Here is a 20,431-nt window from a genome sequence, read left to right on the forward strand (position 1 = left end):
CCCCAGAGGCAGGCAGAGCACGGGGCTCAGACCACAGGGGAGGTGACGAGATGCTGAGACACAGGGTCACCAGCTGCAGCAAGTTCCCTCGGCAGGAGCTTCAGCCAGCTTTACTCCTGTAACCAGAGTGCCTTAAACCTGTTCGGGTCCTGTTTGGAGAAAAAATATTTCCTAAAGGGAATCCAAGGACCCTGGGTCAGGACACCGGCCATTCTGCCGGAAGGAGGGGATCCAGGGATCCGCAGGACTCAGCTCGTAGGATGAAAATAAAGGACATCTCCAAGTTTAAGCAGCATTTTCGTGTTTATGGGTAGGAAAGAAAAAACTCTCCTCCATTTGTGTGACACGAAGCTTTCGGGTGCATTCAAAGGCAGTGAGATACCAGGCAGGCCAAGTTGTCTTTCCTCTCATCTTTCCACCATAGTTGCAGCCCTGGAATAAAACTAATGTATCTCAAGATAGCTTATGACTCTGGTTAATAGCTGTGTGCTCCTTCCATTTCAGCTTCTCAATCCCAACTACATATATGACGGTGAGTTCTGCTCTTTTGCTGCTAGTCTTTTAGGGGGCAGGTCTGTGGGGTTTCAGGACACTTGGGTGTAGCCTGTGGACATGGGTTTTCTGTGGAGCTCTGGGCTTGGACAGCATCTTAGGCCACACACATCTGTTGGGGAAGCACTGGTGGGCACGGGAGGGGAGCCGGGTGACCGGCGTGACTGACTCCTTTCCGGTGCAGTTCCCCCAGAATTCGTCATTCCCTTGAGTGAGGTCACGTGTGAGACAGGGGAGACCGTTGTTCTTAGATGTCGGGTCTGTGGCCGCCCCAAGGCCTCGATCACCTGGAAGGGCCCTGAACACAGCACCCTGAACAACGATGACCACTACAGCATCTCCTACAGGTGAGGGGGCCCTTCAGGACAGTGAACGTGACCTCATTTCACTGGGACTGACAGTCGACTCCCTTGGTCACCTTTGGCCCTGGGATGCCCCCCTCGTGAGGGAATGTGTCACACCTGGGTGGGCAGCTGGGATTGAAATCCTACTTGAAACTGCCCGTCAGCACCTGAGCTCCTGGTTTCCTGTGTCCCCGAGGGAGAGAGGGTGGGGGCTGGCGGCGGGGAGAGCTGAGCCGCCCTGAACCTGTGTGCCCTCCTGTGCGGCAGTGACTTGGGAGAGGCCGCTCTGAAGATCGTCGGTGTGACCACCGAGGACGACGGCATCTACACGTGCATCGCTGTGAACGACATGGGGTCAGCCTCGTCTTCGGCGAGTCTGAGGGTTCTAGGTGAGACGCCCCCCATCCCCGCCACACGCACACACTCGACGTGACCAAAAGTACGTGACACATCACTTGTGGGCTGCAAGGGGCAGACCAGCCTCTGGGATGCCCAGGCGGGTGACCCCTGGGCAGGCAAGGAGCTCGGCAAAGGCCTCTACCCACGGCCGCTGAGCCCGGGAGCCTCTGGTGCCGGCCGCGAGGAGCAGCAAGGGGCATCCTGTGCTCTTAGCACTCAAAACGCGTTCTCGTCCGCAGCTTTTCCTTTGTCTGATTATTCATTTGCCACTTTGGCTCTAAGAGGAACTATTCTAAGTCAGTCTCATGTAGAAGAGAACCAAAAGGAAGGAAAGGAGGGAGTGTGGGTAAGGCCCGTGCAGGCTCTGTGCCCGTGCTAGACCCTGACAGCCCTGCAGTCCTCCGATCCCTCCCATGAGCGCGAGGTGACCTCAGTGGGACGAAAGCCCTTGCTCTCCCCGTGCCCAGCAAAGCCTGTTCTCTCTCCTCAGCTGAACCCTGAGCTTCTGGAGGCAGAGCCATATCTTAGGCCATTTAGAATTTCCTATGGTTGCACTTGACGTGTGCAGATGCTCTGAACCACACATCCAGGCTGATTTTCAGCTTCGATTTTGCAGAAGGCCCTCTGTGCCATCAGGGATGCTGGTGGGCCCGCCAGCTACACTGGGTATAGGAAGCTGCTTCCAAGAGTGAAAATTAAAGAACTAAATTAAATAAATGAAGTAAAATAATTTTTTAAAAGCTAAGGAAAAGAAAGAAATAAAAGAACTAAAGGTGAACTGAGTCCAGGGGCACCCTGTGTGTAGACAGTGAACACAGTTGTCCTAGAACTTCTATCTTTGTATCTTACTCCAGTGTATTTTAACCTCATTAAGTCAAAGGGTTCTGGGTTTTGGATCATGGTACAAGAAAGGAAGAAAACTTGAATTTGACCACAGATAATCATCCATGTTCTAATTTTAAAAGATGTCACAAAAATTATATAGTTGATTTCTTAAAAATAAAGCAGTAGTGAAAGCAAGGAAGTTTAGGGAGACAAGACTCTTCCTAGGAATATGCTGTCTTGTAGAAACGCGAGGGTGTGTTTATTTCTGTCGCACAAATCCATCTGTTTCTCATACTGAGTCCCAGCACACGGCATGGATTTTACCCTTCGTTCCGTGAACCACAGTTCAGATGCTCAGCGACCCCGAGCGGCTGCCGCGTTGGGCAGCACAGGGCTCTAGTCCCCACCCCCGAGAGGGGCCCGAGAACCAGGCTCAGGGAGGTGCCACTCTTCTTGCAGGTCCAGGGAGTGATGGCATCACGGTGACCTGGAAAGACAACTTCGACTGCTTCTACAGTGAAGTGGCTGAGCTTGGCAGGTAGGACGGAAACCCGCAGCCCCTCCTGAGGTCGCAGAGTGAGAGACGCAGCTCTGTGGAACACCCAGAGAAAGTTACAGGGTGTATTTTGCCAGCAGTTGCAAGTTAGGCGTGTGACCTCTGAAGTGTAACTTGTAATCACCTTTCGATATTAAACGTTGAGGAATAAGGAAGACATTTCCAGTCCAGGTTCCAAGAGAGAACCGACACTTACTGCCCTGACCCGACCATTGATGGGGTGAACTGACGCCCGCTCTGCATCTAGGGTGGCGCCAGCTGCGCCCCAGCCTTTGGAGAACCCAGGGAAGGGGCGCTCAGACCCCTTCTTATGGGACGTCATTCTCTGAAACCCAGCTGGGAGATGCTGAATGTGTCCTGCAGGTTTCAGCTGCACCTGGCGATCTAGAGTGTACCCTAAGAGGGGGCTTCAACAGAGTAGGGCTGTCTCTCTCCAGACAGCAGCCAGGGCGCGGGCGGCAGCTCTGCGGTGCCCTCTGTCACCCAGGGTCTGCCACAGCTCCATGTCCACCTCACGTGGCCCTCATCCACCCTGCAGCGTTTCCTGTGTGGCAGGGGCGTCAGAAGCATGACACCCGAGCTTGTCCCTTTTGAAAAGCTTTCCAAGAAACCCCCCAGCAGCAGGCTCGCAGGTTCTGGTGGCCATTCCTGGGCTCCTGGCTGCCGGGGTCCATGCGCACACCTGCTGCATCAGCCCCACCTGTCTGCCAGCCGTCTGGCCACACAAGGCTCACCCTGCAGTCGGAGCCACAGGGATGTATCACTTCGTGCACCGTGTGACTGGCCTGGCCAGCATTCTTTTCAATTCTGTTGGTCCCTCCTGGACTTGGTCAGCAGGCACTCCCACCCGCACCCACACGTCTGGCCTCGCCTGGGTCCTGGGCCTCTCTCCACATAGACTTTCACCCTGGGCTTCCTCGTGTGATGGCTGGAGCATCCCAGGAGAGCAGAAGCTGTGAGGCCTCTCAGGGCCCCACTTCAGAAATGAACAATCGCGCCTTCTCCGTATTCTGTGGGCAGACCGGGCCACCTGCCAGCCCCGACTCCAGGCAAGAGGAAGAGACTCGGCCTGTCTGAGGGAGGGGGGCAAAGTAGAGTGCCCATCCTCGGCCCAGCACAGTCTGCCCCTGGCCACAGATTTACGTCTTTCCTCACATTCCCCAGCCCCCAGATCTCATCCTGTGGTGGCAGCGGGCTCAGATCCGCGGTCCTGGATCTGGTCCAGGCACAGCTGAGGCTTCCTGGGGGGTGGTTCATTGGGTGCAGCTCCTGAGACCACACACTAGAGATGAGTTACCAGCCCTACACACATATCCTACAACGGCAGGACAGAGCAGGGATGGCAAGAGATACTCCTGTCCAAAGTTGGGGAGGGCGTGGGGTGACCATCCATTCCAAGCTGCTTCACGTGGTGAGGAAGGTTTTCCACGAGAGCAAAGTGGAAGCTGCCTGGTAAGTCTCATGGCGTCCCTCCTGCCACGTTCAGAGGTCAGAGGGAGTCACGTGGCCTGCCCTTACACGGGGGAGTCTGCTTCCAGGAGGGGGAGAGGCGGAGTCGCAGGCTGGCTCCCTCGAGGCCATCGTGGGCCGCAGCCCCTCCGCGCGTGGCCAGGAGAGCAGGCTCACCTGCCAGAGGAGGCCGCCCCACATCTGGTCCATTCAGGGTAACAGAGTCTTTTCCTGGTGGCACAGGCAGAGTCCTCTGAAAGCTGTCTTCTCCACCTGCTTTCCAGGGGCAGGTTCTCTGTCGTCAAGAAATGCGATCAGAAGGGAACCAAGCGATCAGTGGCCACAAAGTTTGTGAACAAGAAGTTGATGAAACGTGACCAGGTCACCCGCGAGCTCGGGGTCCTGCAGAGCCTGCAGCACCCGCTGCTCGTCAGCCTCCTCGACACCTTCGAGACCCCCACCAGCTACGTCCTGGTTTTGGAAATGTGCGTGCCCGCCCGCTGCCCCTCCTCTCCCTGCCCCGGCCTCAGCCTCAGGTGGCCCTGTTGGTTACTCTCGAAGAAGGAGACAAAGTGGGACTCAGGATTCACAGGACTTCTGAGACACGTGTCCACTCTGAGACCACGGCCGTAGGGCTTCCCGGTGATGGTGCCAGGAAGCAAGGCCTCTGTACAAGCTGCCCACACGGAGGCACAGGCCAAGCAACAGAACGCCCGCCACCCAGGCTCCCTTGGGGTCTCAGCCTCCCTGGAGACTCCACCTAGTTCCCAGAGTCCCGTGGGGCTGGGCCACCCTGGCTGAGACCTGCCTGGGGCCTCCAGCCCAGCCCTGGGGCCCATCCTGGCCCTCAGAGCTCCTGGCCCCCAAAAGGTGGTTACAATGGGGAGATGAGGTGCACCTCACCTAAAGAACGGTCTCCTGGGGGTGGCTCTGACCAGAGCAGCCCCGCTGGTCCCCAAGGTCCTCACTGGGCCCTGTGTGCTACCTCAGTAAACGCTCTGTCGTTTAAAGATAAAGAGTATGACGCGTATGACCCAGAGCAGTTTTGCCCCCCAGGGGACACTTGGCAAACATCTGCAGGCTTTTTGGTTATCACAGCTAGACGTTCCTCAGGGCACAGGGTGGCCTCACAACGGAGAGTCACTGGCCCAGAGAATCAGTCACGCTGGGGTGGGGACTGCCCTTAGAACATCCCGGTCTCTCTGGACCATCTCGGCACTTAGCTTTGTTTAAATTCCTTTTCCTCCCTTTCAGGGCAGTCATTGCATACGTTTATTTACTTGGGTTTACAATTTCATTTCCATTGGCTCAAGTGAAACCTCTAGCGCCGTTTCGTAGTTCTTGACACGTTGTTGTAGGGAGAGGAGGCTGAGCAGGAGGACCGGCCGCTCGGGGCACGTTCATGGTGACAGCGGCTCCCTGATTGCAGGGCCTCCCTCAAGACAGATTTTCTGTCTGTCATATCCTTAAAGAATTTGTAAGTGCCTCTACCCTACAGCCTTCGTGGGCCTGTTCCGGCCTCTCTCTGGCCTAGCAAACCTGTGAGAGGGCGGGGGGCAGATGGGTCCTGCCCAGCGCCACCAGTTGTGAGGTCAGGGGACCTGGGCTCGTTTTCAGCCTCGCTCCTGTGGAATCCCAACCACTTTGGAAGGTTGCTGTGGGGCTGAGATGATGTCCAGGCAGAGACCTGGGAAGGGGCTTTCTGGCTCTGGAAGCTTGATGACTGACAGCTACTGCTTATCTTACTCAGGGAATTTTAACAGAGTCCTAGCGTGCTGGGCAGACTTCTACAAGACTTCGGTCTGCTTTAAATTTTCAGTGCATTTAGCTGTTATTTCTTTTCACTGGAAAACTAGATGATTTGGTCTCATCATACTGTAAATAGGATTTCTTTTCACAACAAATTACTCACAACCAAATTCCCATTGACAGCTCGCCATTACCATACAAGTGGCCGATATGTTCAGAGAGGCCAGGGCCAGAGCACACCATTGCAATTCCAGTCTTCACCTCCGAGCTGGGTGTCTTGGGGAAGTTATATACCCTCTCTGTGCCTCAGTTTCCTCATCTGTAAAATGAGGACAACTCTCTTCTTCCAGACTTGTCATGAGGATTAAGTGAGTGGATAGAAAGCATTTAGTCCCTGGCTCACAGCACTATTATGTAAGCATTTTTTAAATGTCGAAAGTAATGTCACAGTAGGAAGACTTTGAGTCCAATGTCTTGGACTTGGATCGCCTGCCTCTATTTACATTCCCTCATTCAGACCACATGGCCCATTTTCCAGATGACGAGACTAAGGCTGGGGGAGGTGGGCTCGCGTTATTCCCTCCTGCAGCAGGTACCTGCAGACCACCTGCTGTGTGCAAGGCACTGCCAAGCAGCATGCCCAAGTGGTCTGCACGTCCACAGGGAAGGGTTTGAGTCTCTGCCTCCCAGTTCCCTCCAAGGGTTCAGATGCCTTGTTCCTCACTTGTCTCCACGATGAGGTTAAAAAGAAATTGCTCTCCTGGCCCTGTCGTGCCTTCAGGTGGAGGTGTGAGCCCAAAGTGCCGACGGAACATTGACAGTGGGGCCCAGCTGTGATGTGTGTGTCGCAGGCAGGGCTCTGAGTGACTGACCGAAACCTAAGCAGATCTTGCACGTTCCTCCCTCTGCAGGGCTGACCAGGGACGGCTCCTGGACTGTGTGGTGCGGTGGGGGAACCTCACAGAAGGGAAGATCAGGGCGTATCTGGGTGAGGTTCTGGAAGCCATCCGATACCTTCACAACTGCAGGATAGCACACCTGGACCTAAAGGTTAGTGGAGTCGCAGGGACGGGAGGGCCACACGTCTGAACCCAGTGAGGCCACGTGGTACCTGAGGCCCACTCTCAGTCTGTCTTCTGAATCCAGGCCAGGAGCCCCCAGGGACTGGGGACAAACACGAGGGGTGGGCGATGGGGGCACTGATTTCTGATCTCTGTTTTTAAGTTTGCTCTCAGTGACATATAAATAAGCAATAAAGTACCAGATAAACATTTGAGGTCCTCAGACATTTCTTGCGACTTCAGAAAGTTCCTGTGAATCTTGCTGGGTTGGTGTGCGGCTGGAGCAGCGTGACTGAGACAGGAAGGGGCACGTTGCCGCTGCTGCTGCTAGTAGGGAGGGAGCACTGGCTTCGCCCACCTGCTCGGTTAACACAGCAGCCGCGTGCTCCAGGGAGGGGCCGACCCGGCTGAGTCAGGCAGCCTCTCCCCTCGGTGTTGGCGCTTTGTCCTCCTCCCGTGGGCTTCCTCCTGTTTTGCACGTAAACGGCTGGCCCCCATCGACATCATACATTCCTGATGAGCATCCCGCTTCAGCCTAAGATAGGGGCTGACGGAAATGACAGTTGTCTTGTCCTGTCTCCTAGCCCGAAAACATCCTGGTGGATCAGAGTCTAGCCAAGCCAACCATCAAGCTGGCTGACTTTGGAGATGCTGTCCAACTCAACACGACCTACCACATCCACCAGTTACTGGGGAACCCCGAGTTTGCTGCCCCCGAAATCATCCTCGGGAACCCGGTCTCCCTGACCTCGGACACGTGGAGCGTTGGAGTGCTGGCCTACGTGCTTCTGAGTGGCGTGTCCCCCTTCCTGGACGACAGCGTGGAAGAGACCTGCCTGAACATTTGCCGGCTTGACTTTAGTTTCCCAGATGACTACTTCCAAGGAGTGAGCCAGAGAGCCAAGGACTTCGTGTGCTTCCTCCTCCACGAGGACCCTGCCAAGCGTCCCTCGGCTGCGCTGGCCCTCCAGGAGCAGTGGCTGCAGGCGGGCCATGGCCACGGCCACAGCAAAGGCGCAAGTGTCCTGGACACGTCCAGACTGACCTCCTTCATTGAGCGGCGCAAACACCAGAACGATGTTCGACCTATCCGAAGCATTAAAAACTTCTTACAGAGCAGGCTCTTGCCTAGAGTTTGACCTATCCTGAAGTTCTTTCTCATTCTCTTTCACCTGCCAATCAGCTGTTAATTTGAATTGCAACGAGAACCACAAACCAACAGACCTGATCAGCTGCCGTCCGTGCATCGTGTGAAACTGTGAGCTGTGCTCGGGACTCGGGCTGCAAGCTGTGCTGGGGTGGAGGCCCTTCTCGCACATTCTGCGAGATTGGAGACAGCATTGCTGTGTCACAGTCTTTTATTCAGGTTTCTGCAAAAAAAAAAAAAAAAAAAAAAAAGATAAAAAAGAAACTTTTTTAAATGAACAGGAATCAAATTTTGCAAATTTAACATTTTCCAAGATTTATTCAAGGAAGCAAAATGCCTATGTTCAACCACTGGTGTTAACGAACAAAACAGAGATATTGGACCCCTCTGGGGAAGGACACCCCCACCCCCAGCGGCGGCCATCCCCGCGGCCTCGTCCAGAGCTCAGGGTCCACCTGGCTCTGAGCTTTTCCAGCTGCCTGGTCTATGTGCCTCTCGCCGGGACGCCGGCGAGACTAGGCTTCTGAAACGTGCATTCAACCTCAAACTTTTGCATAAAAATAGAATGAATCGTTTTGCTCTGATGAAATGTAGGCCTTACTTGTATATAAGACTGGTCCTGCCTTCGGTCTGTCCTCTCCCCACCTGCCTTCCCTCCCGCTCCCCGCCCGCCGGCTGGGGCTTCCTCTGGGGGTCAGTGGGGTCTACCCATCCACCACCGAGGATATCAGGGTGGGTCCTGCTCCGCTGCCCCCTGCCCCCACGGCCCACCCCCAAGCCGTCAATCAGATTGTTGAGCAGTATACAGTCAGATGAAAATACTGTAAATGCACTCATTGGGGTTTTTTTTGGTTTTATTTCATATCATGTGCAATGTTGTGGCTTTAACATTTTATGCAACTATTTATGAAGACCTCTGTTGTACCTGTAATAAATATATAGAAAAGCACATACTTCGTACGGTGAGCTTTATGGTTTTGTGCGTTTGTCGGGGGTTGGGTGGGGTGGGGGGTCGTAGCCCTGTGCCATCGGTTCAAGGAGACTTAACTCTTCGTGGAATTTGTCAGTTTTGAGGACTGTAAAAAGTGATTTCATACTCTGAATATAAAACTGGATAATAGGGTAATGTTTTAAATTTTATTATGCTATTATTCAGAATGCCAAAGTATTATTTTTTTTCCCAAAATCAGTCTGGACATTTCCTACTTTTTAGACTTTTTGACATTCAACTTTCTGTACAAAAAAAAAAATTGGCTGGATTTTGAGCTTTTGGTAAGAAATAAATGCCAATTAAGCACTAGCCGCCTTGAGGCCGGCGTTGACGTCTGTGGCAGAGTTCACGCTGGTGTGGGAGACCTTCCACAAAAGATGCTGGGTTTCTGGGCACGCTTGAATTTTTCTGGATGTCTTTTTATCTTTGTTGTGTGAAATCCACTTTAAGGAAAAAAAAAAAAAAAAGACCAGCCCGCTTTCCCAAGCCAGCCAGACACCATCAACTGGCTTAGTTAAGCTTTGCAGCTTCCAATGTATTTTATTTATTCTTTCGTTGGGTTTTTGTTTGTTTCTTGTAAAATTGTACAGAAACTTTTTAAAAGAAATTGGATTCAGAACTGGATGTGTATTCGTAACCTCACAACTTTTATTTGTGTGTTGTTTCATTTATTATTTCAGTTCCATTTTTATGTTATTTTGCATGTATATTTCTTTGTACAGAGACCTTCCGTGTTTACACAGTATGATGTGATGTAAATATTTTATTTTGCCATCAGTTATTTTAAAAAATTAAACATATTTGCCTGATTTTCGTCTTAGGCCTTTTATTTAAATGGGTCACTATTGAATGGAAAAGAGATCGCTGTGGGAAGAGACTGACGGACAGAGGCCTCTGGTGGGTTGGGGCGGGGGGTGGGAAGAGAATATTCTGGATGGGGAATTCACTGTGTGTGGTCCGAAACAGGAGCCAGGCAAGGTCCTGCAGACTGGGTCACAGCCCCGACTCAGAAGACATGGCGTATAAACCAGAATGTCAGCTGACTGCACAGTGGGGCTGCACCTGTCCTGGCTAGAGTGACTAAGGGACCCCCTGTTCTTGATGAGCATAGATTCAGAGCCAAGGGGAAAGCTGTAGCATCCTGGCCACAGAGAAGCATGAATAACGTGGTCCAGATGGACTGAAGAAAGTGAAGCGCTTAGGTTCAATCACCTGCGTTGGGAACAAATCCAAGGACCCACACCTGGGAAGACCCCTCCCCGCCAACCGTGGTGGCTACTGCCTGCTTCTGACAGCAGGTCCTCTCCCCTGGTGACCCCCGGCATCCCTCTTGTTTTGATTCCTTTTTGCTTTCTTGTTTTGAATTCACTACCCCTGGGATGGTGACTTACTTTGCTCAGCACACCATAAAGGTTTTACTTTTCATCTGTTTGCTGAAATCCCGAAGTTCAGTGTGAAAGGACGACATTTGGGCCAAGACCCTGGGTCCAGGCACGGGAAGCTCGTGCTCCCTGAGGTGAGTGCTTCCTCCTGGATCCCAGGGACATCAGTGCTCAGTGGGCTCTGAAAAGATGGAAACGCGGGGTCGGTTCTAACTTGAGCAACAGGGGAGGCAAGGGTCTGCTGGTTTTAATTGGACACTTGCTGAATGATGTAAGGATGCTTGTGAGTTAGCAAAGCATCTCGCAGGTGAAAAGTGGCCTGTCGCGATCACAACCCAGATTTCTCAAATAGCAAAATATTATTTTGCATGTTACTATTTATGTATTTTTTTTAAATCCGAGCATTCTCTTTAGCTCTAACAGAAAAAAGATCACCAGTATTTTAGCAACATAAATTATGAGCATCATCTTATAGCAAGTCATATCTAAAGGATATTAGGCCATCTTAGACCACTGGAAAGAAAGGTGCTTTCAACTGTACACTTTTCAGACAACTGTAGAGACAGAATTCGTGGGACTGATAGATTGCTCTGTGTGTACATGTGTGGTTTAACTTAAAAAAAAAATAAGATACACAAACCATGATTATATAGCTTAATACATTTCTATAGGTATATTTGTATCTGTGATTGCCATCCAAAGCAAAACAATCCAACATTTCCATCATCCCCGAGAAAGTCCGCCCTGCCCCCCCCAGTCAGTCCCTCCCTGCCACCCACTGGCGGACGCCTGAATCTTTCCCAGCTTTTGGCTGTTACAAATAAAGCTTCTCTGGACATTTGTGTACAGATTTTGGGGGGAACATTCATCTTCATGTCTCTGGCATAAATGTCAGACAATTTCCTGATCGTATGGTAGGTGCATATTTCATTTTTTAATGGTTTGCTAAACTGTTTTCCAGACTACCATTTTACATTCACACCAACAATGTATGAGAAATCCAGTTTCTTCACATCTCCAGCGTTTGGTGGTGTCACTAACTTCTTTTTTTTTTTTTTTTTTGGCACGGGGCGTTCTGACAAGTGTATAGTGATGTGTTACGTGGTTTTGATTTGCATTTCCCTAGTGGCTAGTGATGTTGAACACTTTCCCTGTGCTTAATTGCCATCTGCTTCTCCTCTTGAGTGAAAAGTCTCTTCAGATCCTTTGCCCATTTTCTACTGGAGTTTTGCACTTTTGACTGTTGAGCTTTGAGAGTTCCTTATATATTCCAGATGCTAGTCCTTTGTCAGAGAAGTGGTTTACAGATATTTCCCCTAATTTACAGTTTGTCTTTTTATCTTCCTAACAGGAGCTTTCATAGAGGAAAAAGGTTTTAATTTTGATGAATTCCTGTTGATCAGTTCTTTTCTGGACCAAGCTTCTTCTTGTTGAGTCTAAGAACTCTTTACCTGGATTGAAGCTTTTTCTCCTTAGTTTTTTCCTAAACATTTTTAAGTTTTACGTTATACATATAAATCCCTGATCCATTTGGAGTTAATTTTTGAAAAAGTTATAAAATATAGGTTGAGGGGTTTTTTGTTATTTTTAGTTTGCTTGTTTTCTTCTTTTTGTTTTGCAGATGGATGGCCAATTAATCCAGCATGACTTGTTGAAAAGGTACCCTTTTTTGATTTTGTCAGAAATCAATTGGGCCTGTTTATGTGGGTCTATGTCTGGGTTCTCGTTTCTATTCCATTGATCTAATTTTCTCCCCCTCGATTGATACCACACAGTGTGGATTGCTGTTGGTGTACAATGAGTCTTGATATCAGATAGACTGTACTGCTCCCCCTGCCTTTATTCTCTTTTTCAAAATTAGTTTAGCTATTCTCCTTTGCCTTTCCAGATAAATTTGAGAAGAGTCTTGTCTGTAGCTACAAAATATCTTGCTGTAAGTTTTATAGAAATTGCATTAAATCTGTATATCAGTTTGAGAAGTCTTTACTATGTTGAGTCCTCCAATCCACAAATACAACGTGGCTTGCCTTTTATTTAGATTTCCTTTGATTTCTGTCATCAGTATTTTGTTGTTTTAAAAGTTCTTGCATGTGTCTTGTTAGAATTATACCTAAGTATTTCTCTTTTAAGCAACTATAAATATTGTATTTTTAATTTTATTGTCCATGAATTCATTACTGCTATACAGAAATACAATTGATTTTTTAATTTTATCATTTGTTTTACATATTTGCTAAACTCCCTAGTTCTAGGTGTTTTTATAGATTCCTTGGGATTCTCTACATGACTGTGTCATCTGCAAATAAAGGACAGTTTTATTTCTTCTGTTCCAATTTGTATACTTCCTATTTCTTTTTCTTTTCTTATTGCACTAGTTACAACTTCCCATATTATGGTGAATACAAGTGGTGAGAGCAGACATCCTTGTCTTGTTCCTGGTCTTAAGTGGGAAAGCGTTCCATCCTTCACCACTAAGTGCAGTGTAAGCCGTAGACTTTTACACTCTTTACCAAGCTGAGGATGTTCTCTGTTCCTGTTTTTCTGAGTTTTTACCATGAATGGGGGTTGAATGTTGCCAAATGTGTTTTCTATGTCAATAGATCATGTAATTTTTCTTCTTTAGCCTATTAGAATGATGCATTATATGGATTGATGTTTGAATATCAAGCCAACCTTGCATCCTTGGAGTGAACCCCATGAGGTCGTGGTGTATAATTCTTTCTGTTTCTGAATTGTATTTGGTAATACTTTGTTAAGGATTTTTATATCTATATTCATAAGGGATAGTGGTTGTAATTTCCTTTTTTGTGTATGTACTTTTGATTTTGGTATAGGTACTGCTAGCTTCAAAAAATGAATTAAGAAGTGTTATCTCCTATTCTGTTTTCTAGAAGAGATTGGGTAAAATTGATGTTAATTCTTTAAATGTTTGGGAGACTTCTCTAGTGGAACCATGTGGCCTAGAGATTTTTTATGTGAAATTTTTACATTATGAATTTGCTTTCCCGAATTGTTAGTTATTCAAATGACCTACTTCATAGATAGTGAACTATGATAGGTTGTGCTTTTCAAATTGATCTATGTTCTCTCTAGTTATTCAATCAATTATTGTTAGAAGAATGTTGAAGACTGCAACTATAATTATGGATTTTTCTGTTTCTTTTTTCACTTCTTTCAGTTTTTGCTACATATAATTTGCAGCTCTGTTCTTTGATGCACACACACTTGGGAGAACTATGTCTCCTTGGTGGGTTAACCCTTATATGACTGTGTGATATACCATTCTTCTCTCTAGCAGTTTTCTTTGCTCCAATATCTACTTTATCTGATACTAATGTAGTTACTCCTACTTTTTTAAAATTAATGTTAGCATCTTTTCCTATCCTTTACCTGTTACCATATCTGTATCATTATATATGAGTAGATTTCTTACAGACAACGTCTAGTTGGATCATGTTTTTTAATCCACTGTGCCCATCTCTGTCTGTTAATTGGTGTATTTGGATTATTTACATTTAATGTAATTATTGGTAGGGTTGAGGCTTAAGCCTGCACTTTTATTTTTTGGTTTATTGTTCTCTCTGCTTCCCACTTTTCCGTTTTCTTTTGCCTGCCTTCCTGTGGGTTGCTTGAGCACTTTTAGAATTTCATTTTGATTTATCCATCCTGATTTTGAATATATCTCTCTGTATAGCTTTAGTGGTTGCTCTCGGAATTGCATTATACATACATAACTCATCACAGTCTACTGGTGTCATCACTTTACCAGTGTTTGTAAAATATAGAAAACTTACATCTCTTTATGTCTCATTACCCTCTCTAGTTTATAATTGTTTTAAATATTTCCTGTACAGACATTTAGAACCACATCACATGATGTTATAACTTAGTTTCAACCATCAAACATAATTTAAAAAACTAAAATGTATTCTACTTACATATATTTTTACTCTTTCCATTGTTCTTCCTTCCTAATATTCCAACGTTTCTTTACCCTTTCCTTTCTATTCAGAGAACTAGCTTTAGCCATTCCATTAGGGTAGTTCTGCTGGCAACAAATTCTCTTGGTTTTCCTTCATCTGATAATGCCTGTTTTTACCCTTTCATTCCTGACATTTCCCCTGGATATAGAATTCTGGGTTGACAGATCTTTTTTCCTTTCTGCACTTGGAAAATGTGCAATGCTGCTTCATTCAGGACTTCATGATTTCTGGTAAGAAATCTACTGTCATTTTTTCCTCTTATAATTAAGATATTTTTCTCCCACTTTCAAGATTTTTTCTTTGTTTTTAATTTTCAGAAGTTTGCCAATGATGTGTCTTAGTGTGAATTTCTTTGTGTTTATTCTGAGATTCACTCAGATTCCTGAATCTGTAGGTTTTGTATCTTTTGCCAAATTTTCAGTCATTTTTCCAAGTACATGTAGAGCCCTGCCTTCTCTTTTTCTCCCTCAAAGACTCCAGTGATGTGAGTATTAGCCGTTTTTGGGGGGTTTTTTGGGGTTTTTTTTGGCTCCACAGGTCTCTGAGGCACTGCTCTTCCCCCCGCCCCTCCCAAGCTACTTTCTCATCATTGTTCAGATTGGGTAGCTTCTGTTTTCCTATCAGCAGGTACACCAAGCATGTCCTCTCTCCACTCCAGTCTGCTGTCGAACCCATACAGTGAGTTTATTTCGGTTGTTGTATTTCTGTGTTCTAAAATTTGATTCTGTTTGTCTTTATATCTTTTATTTCTTTGCTAAGACTTTTGATCTTTTCCTTTCTTTCAAGCATGTTCATAATTGTTCCTTGACAGATTTTTATCACAACTGCTTCAAAACTTTTGCCAGATTATCCTAACATTCCTGTCATCTCATTATTGGTGTCTATTGTGTATCTTTTTGATGCAAGTTGAGATTTTCCTAGTTGGTACGATGAATGATCTACATTTGAAATGGGGACATTTTAGATATTATTAGGTTATGAATTCTGAATCTCATTTAAACCTGATTTCACTGGCTTCCTCTAACACCATTCCAGCAGGGGAAGAGGGCTGGATGCTGCTTCACTAATGGTGAAAACGTTCTGAGTTCCACTAGGCCTCCTCTGACATCACCCCAGCGGGGAGGGAAGGGGTCTTGTGATTGCTTGGTGGAAGTGAAAACGGAAGTGTAGGCTCCCCACGTGATCCCCACGGGTAGCAGGGGGGCGGGGAGTCTTGTTACTGCCCTTCAGGGATGAAAGTCCCAGCTCCCCATTTGACCTTCTCTAACACCATCTTGGCCAGAGGGTGGGGTTCCCCATTACAACCTGGCTGGGGTGGGAAATCTAGGCTCCCCACTCAGTCTTTGCTGGTGGGGTGGGGGTGCAGGCCACCATGTTTTCTGTCCTGTCCGGCTAGAGTAGGGAAGTTATTGCCTAAAAGTTTCTGTCTGACAAGGCTGACCCTTTCCTGGTCCTCTGTCTAGAGAGAGCCGGGTTTTGTCTGGACCTCTGTTGTTGGCATTTCCAAATTGTGCACTTCTTCAGCTCTGAGGCTGAGATGTACAAAGCAAAAAGAAATCCAGAGAACTACCACCTTGGGGTTCCTCAGCCCTGAGCTTTCTCACTGGTCTGCTTTCTTCTCTTCACCTTGCAGAGTCATTTTAAGTTCGTTTTATGTGGACTCAGGATTTTCCTTAGTTGGAGAAATAGGAAAAGTCTGTCTACCCCAGCTTCCCAGAAGCAGAAGTCCAGTGCCAATGCTTCTCTGTTTATTTGCTCATTTTAGGATTGTGTGATGTGGGTTTCCTGACAGGTACAAAAGCAACTGCATCATCTTAGTTTCCAAAGTGACCGATTTTATCAGTTATAAAAGGGAGAACTTCACAACCAGTAATGGTCAGAATTTAAGTTCATTGCACAGTTTACTATCTTACACCTTTTCTTGATTCGTTTCTCATTGACTCATTTCTTACTGAGGCCTTACTTAACTACCAACACTCGTATTCTCCTCCTGTTCCCCTGTAACCAGGCGGAATGTCCAGGAAGGGATAACTGATGAGAAACAGTAGGTCACAGCCGGGCTCCTGAGAGCCAGTGGTCTGGACAGGCAGCACTGGTCACGTGGCAGGACTGGGGGCCTGCAGGGAGCGTGTGGGAAGCTCTGCTCTCTGGAAGGATCTGTGGGGGAGAGGAGGGAAGATTATTGACTCGAGTAACTTCTAGAAGGCTGCATGCAATGAAATGTCCGACAGAAGTTCTGGGGGAGCAGAAAAGAGCACCGTGCCAGGCCTTGCAGCTCAGCAGGGTTTCCAGACTCACCTCCGGTTGGGTCCAGGCGTCAGGTTGCTCTGGCAACAGCAAGGTCGCGAGCCGAGGGAACGATTCTGGTGTCATTTAAGGCAGCAGAACATTTGCTTCCTCAGAGGTCTCCTGCCTCGTTGGCCATTTCTTATTTACAAGTCAAAGCTTTTACAGAGGTTTCTCTTTCACTCTGTGGCACTCATCCTCTGGCCACCCCGCTTCTGAGGCCCCTTTTTCGGGACTGCTGAGTTTACTGGAGCATCTTCCTCCTTCCTCCTCCCATAGAATATGAAAGTTAGAGGGTTTACAAGGCAAAACCTCTTGTGAAAGGCCAAGAAAAGTGGAGACCTGAATCACTGCTGATAGAAAACCCCCATCTCTGCTACATTTTTGAAGGTTAAAAAAAAACCTCTTTCACTCGGTTTTACCCTATCCCTCGGTTTCTTGATGACTAAGTTAACCTCATGTGAATGTGCTTATACAGGAAAGAACAAGTCAGAACAAATGACAGAGAAACAGATTTAAGAGACATAGCCTGGGGGGGGGGGGGTAATAGCTCAGTGGTAAAGCACATGCTTAGCGCACACGAGGACCTGGGTTCAATCCCCAGTACCTCCATTGAAAAAAATAATAATAATTTGAGAACTGCTGACACTGCTGTGTCGTTAAGATATGGTAATAACCTGGTTTCCATGTTTATCTAAAATGCTCACGCCAAAAGAGAAAAGATGCAAAGCATCACTGTTTTGCAAACATGGAAATTCCCGACCAGTGCTAAGCTCTGTCAAGCCAGGGTTTGTTCCAGCAGGCTCCCCAGAGGTGAGAAGATGTCAGTGTTCCTTTATTTTCCTTCTCAATTTTATGGCCAAGTGGGTGAAATAGGAAATATAAATGAGAGCAGGCATTACAGCTCTGCAGGTGTTAAATTCACTCACCCCTACCCCTCTGACCTACCCCATTTTTCTTTGAGGCCACCTCCCACCTGTGGGAATTGTCAGGGGTCAGTTGGGAACCACCTTCTCTGGTGACACAGGCTCCTTCCCAGGCAACCTCAGTTGATCCCATGCTTCTGTTAACACTGTGTTGGTTGCCTGTGGCCTTTAACAAATCACCACAGACCACAAGGAACTAAAAACAACAGCGTGTGTGTGCAGTTGGGGCAAGTTATGAACAACAACATACAGAAAACAGAAGTCCAACTGCCATTTTTAAGGTGTCGGGGGCAAAGGCAGGGCACTGCCCATGATCCCTGCACGCAGCACCCTGCAGGGGTCGGGCGGGCCACCCAAGCCCCTCCCCTCCTCTCCAGCCTCACCCTGGTCGGCAAGAGCAGGAGAAAAGCCATCTAAACTACTAAACAGTTAAGCATTTACAAACACCATATGGTCACCCGTGACAGTAGGGTCCTGCTTGGTTACAGGGGGACCTCCCTGTACTACCTTTGCAACTTTCTGTAAGCTTATAATTATTTCAAAATAAAACATTTTTTAAAAGTCTTGTCCCTCTCAGAGCCAGCCAGTGGCAGAGCTGGCCCAGGACTCTTGTTTTAGGGTGACCAGCCCTCTCCCTCCACAGACCACTAAGACAGGCTTCTCTGGAACCACGAACATTCCACAGACAAAGCTGCTGGGACCAGGGACACCCCAAGAATACCCTCCCCTCTGCTTCAGTAGCTGGAGTCCCTCCCCTTGTTCCATGGGGGCTGCCCCTCCCCCCACCTGGCTTACCTCTTCCCCTGCTAGGTCAGGGCGAGGCCAGGACAGGGGCAGTGGGGTGGGGCAAGGAGGGACCCATTTCTAATATGTTTTAAAATAAAATACCTAGGGAAAATCTGGCAGAAGCTGCCCAAAATCTCTTCCCTGAAAACAACGAAATGTTGTTGAAAAATGTAAAAAATACTAATTTGTGGAGGGAAATACCACGTTCATAGATTGGATGGCTTAATGTTGTAAAGAGGTCAGTTCTCCTTAAGTTCACCTGTAGATTCAATGCAGTCCCAATCACAGCCCTAGCAGGTGTTTCTGTCGAAATTGATTGACAAGCCTACTCTAAAATTCATATGGAAGTGCAGAGGACCAAGACGCACCAAAGCACCCGTGAAGAGGACCGAGGAAGCCGGAGGAGCACCTACGGGACTGACTATCAGGACCTCTGACGAGACTCCAGGACGCAGGACTCTGGGATTGACAAGGAGGGACAACCCAGGCGGGCATCCTAGTTTGCCTTTGGTTTTTCTAGGTTGTGCCAGAATTCAAAGAGACCATGATTGCTTAGGGAAAGACCCTGGAATTCATCCCCCCAGTGAATAGCTGGTACATATGAGAAAGGCCTGGGCTGGACCCATAGGTCAGAGAATCATCAGAATGTTGAAGTCAGAGGGACTAAAACGCTCCTGTTAAGAAAAGAAGGCAGAGCGGTAAGTGAGAGAGGACACAGAGGGCTGGAGCCATAGGCTTGTTATGTAGACAGTGGTATCACTGTTCCTTTCAGAACATTTTTCCCTAAATTTCTTTCTCATTAACGTCCTCTCAGGAAATGTATGGTTTAGGCCAGCTGACTGGGTTAGCATGAACTTGTGTGACCCTGAACCCCAGGAAAACACTCAAGAGTCCCTGAGAATGTCCCATGAGCATGAACATCCAGGTCTCCACCGTCACCTTATGAGCATTGAAAATGCTCACGTTCAGGGCATTCAGAAAACCTCCAAAGATGGACTGAAACCAAACTGAAGGATCACTCGTACAATGGAAAAAAGACAGTCTCTTCTGCAAGTGGTGCTGGGAAAACTGGATGGCTGCATGTAAATCAGTGAAGTTAGAACACCTCCTCACACCATATACAAAGCTAAACTCCAAATGGCTTAAAGACTTAAACATATGACAAGACACTATAAACCTCCTAGAAGAAAACATAAGCAAAACATTCTCCGACATAAATCTTAGCAATGTTCTCCAAGGGCAATATACCCAGGCAATAGAAATAAAAGCAAAAATAAACAAGTGGGACCTAATTAAACTTAAAAGCTTTTGCACAGCAAAGGAAACCATAAACAAAACAAAAAAGCAATCTTTGAAAATATTTGTAAATGATGCAACTGACAATTCCAGAATATACAAACAGCTCATACAACTTAATAGCAAAAAAACAAACAACTCAATCCAAAAATGGGCAGAAGACCTAAATAAGTAATTCTCCAATGAAGGCATATAAATGGCCAATAGGCACATGAAAAAATGTTCAATATCACTAATTATCAGAAAAGTGCAAATCAAAACTACAATGAGGTATCACCTCACACCAGTCAGAGTGGCCATCATTCAAAAGTCCACAAACAATAGTTGCTGGAGAGGCTGTGGAGAAAAGGGAGCCCTCCTACACTGCTGGTGGGAATGTAATTGGTGCAGCCACTATGGAAAATAATATGCAGATTCCTTTAAAAAACTAAAAATAGACTTATCATACGATCCAGCAATCCCACTCTTAGGCATATATCTGGAGGGAACTCTAATTGGAAAAGACACATGCACCTCAGTGTTCACAGCAGCACTATATACAATAGCCAAGACATGGAAACAACCTAAGTGTCCATTGACAGATGACTGTATAAAGAAGCTGTGGTATGTTTATACAATAGAATACTATTCAGCCATAAAAAAGAATAAAATAATGCCATTTGCTGCAACATGGATGGACCTGGGATGGTCATTCTAAGT

The 20,431-nt window shown here is 47.3% G+C and overlaps 1 protein-coding gene across 2 annotated transcripts in view; it reads left to right on the plus strand.

The window, feature by feature from the left end:
• Nucleotides 1–9,880, plus strand: part of TRIO (trio Rho guanine nucleotide exchange factor) — a 331,311-nt gene extending 321,431 nt beyond the window's left edge. For both annotated transcript variants that reach the window (XM_031443331.2, XM_064479579.1), the window contains exons 51-57: nt 505–532; nt 737–899; nt 1,164–1,285; nt 2,580–2,658; nt 4,410–4,610; nt 6,786–6,924; nt 7,520–9,880. In XM_031443331.2, coding sequence (XP_031299191.2) covers nt 505–532; nt 737–899; nt 1,164–1,285; nt 2,580–2,658; nt 4,410–4,610; nt 6,786–6,924; nt 7,520–8,074 — 1,287 coding nt within the window. In that variant the 3' untranslated portion in view covers nt 8,075–9,880. The remainder of the gene's footprint in view (nt 1–504; nt 533–736; nt 900–1,163; nt 1,286–2,579; nt 2,659–4,409; nt 4,611–6,785; nt 6,925–7,519) is intronic.
• The last annotated feature ends 10,551 nt before the right edge of the window (nt 9,881–20,431 follow it).

This window comes from Camelus dromedarius, chromosome 3 (genome assembly GCF_036321535.1).
Source record: "Camelus dromedarius isolate mCamDro1 chromosome 3, mCamDro1.pat, whole genome shotgun sequence".
Lineage (NCBI taxonomy): Eukaryota > Metazoa > Chordata > Mammalia > Artiodactyla > Camelidae > Camelus > Camelus dromedarius.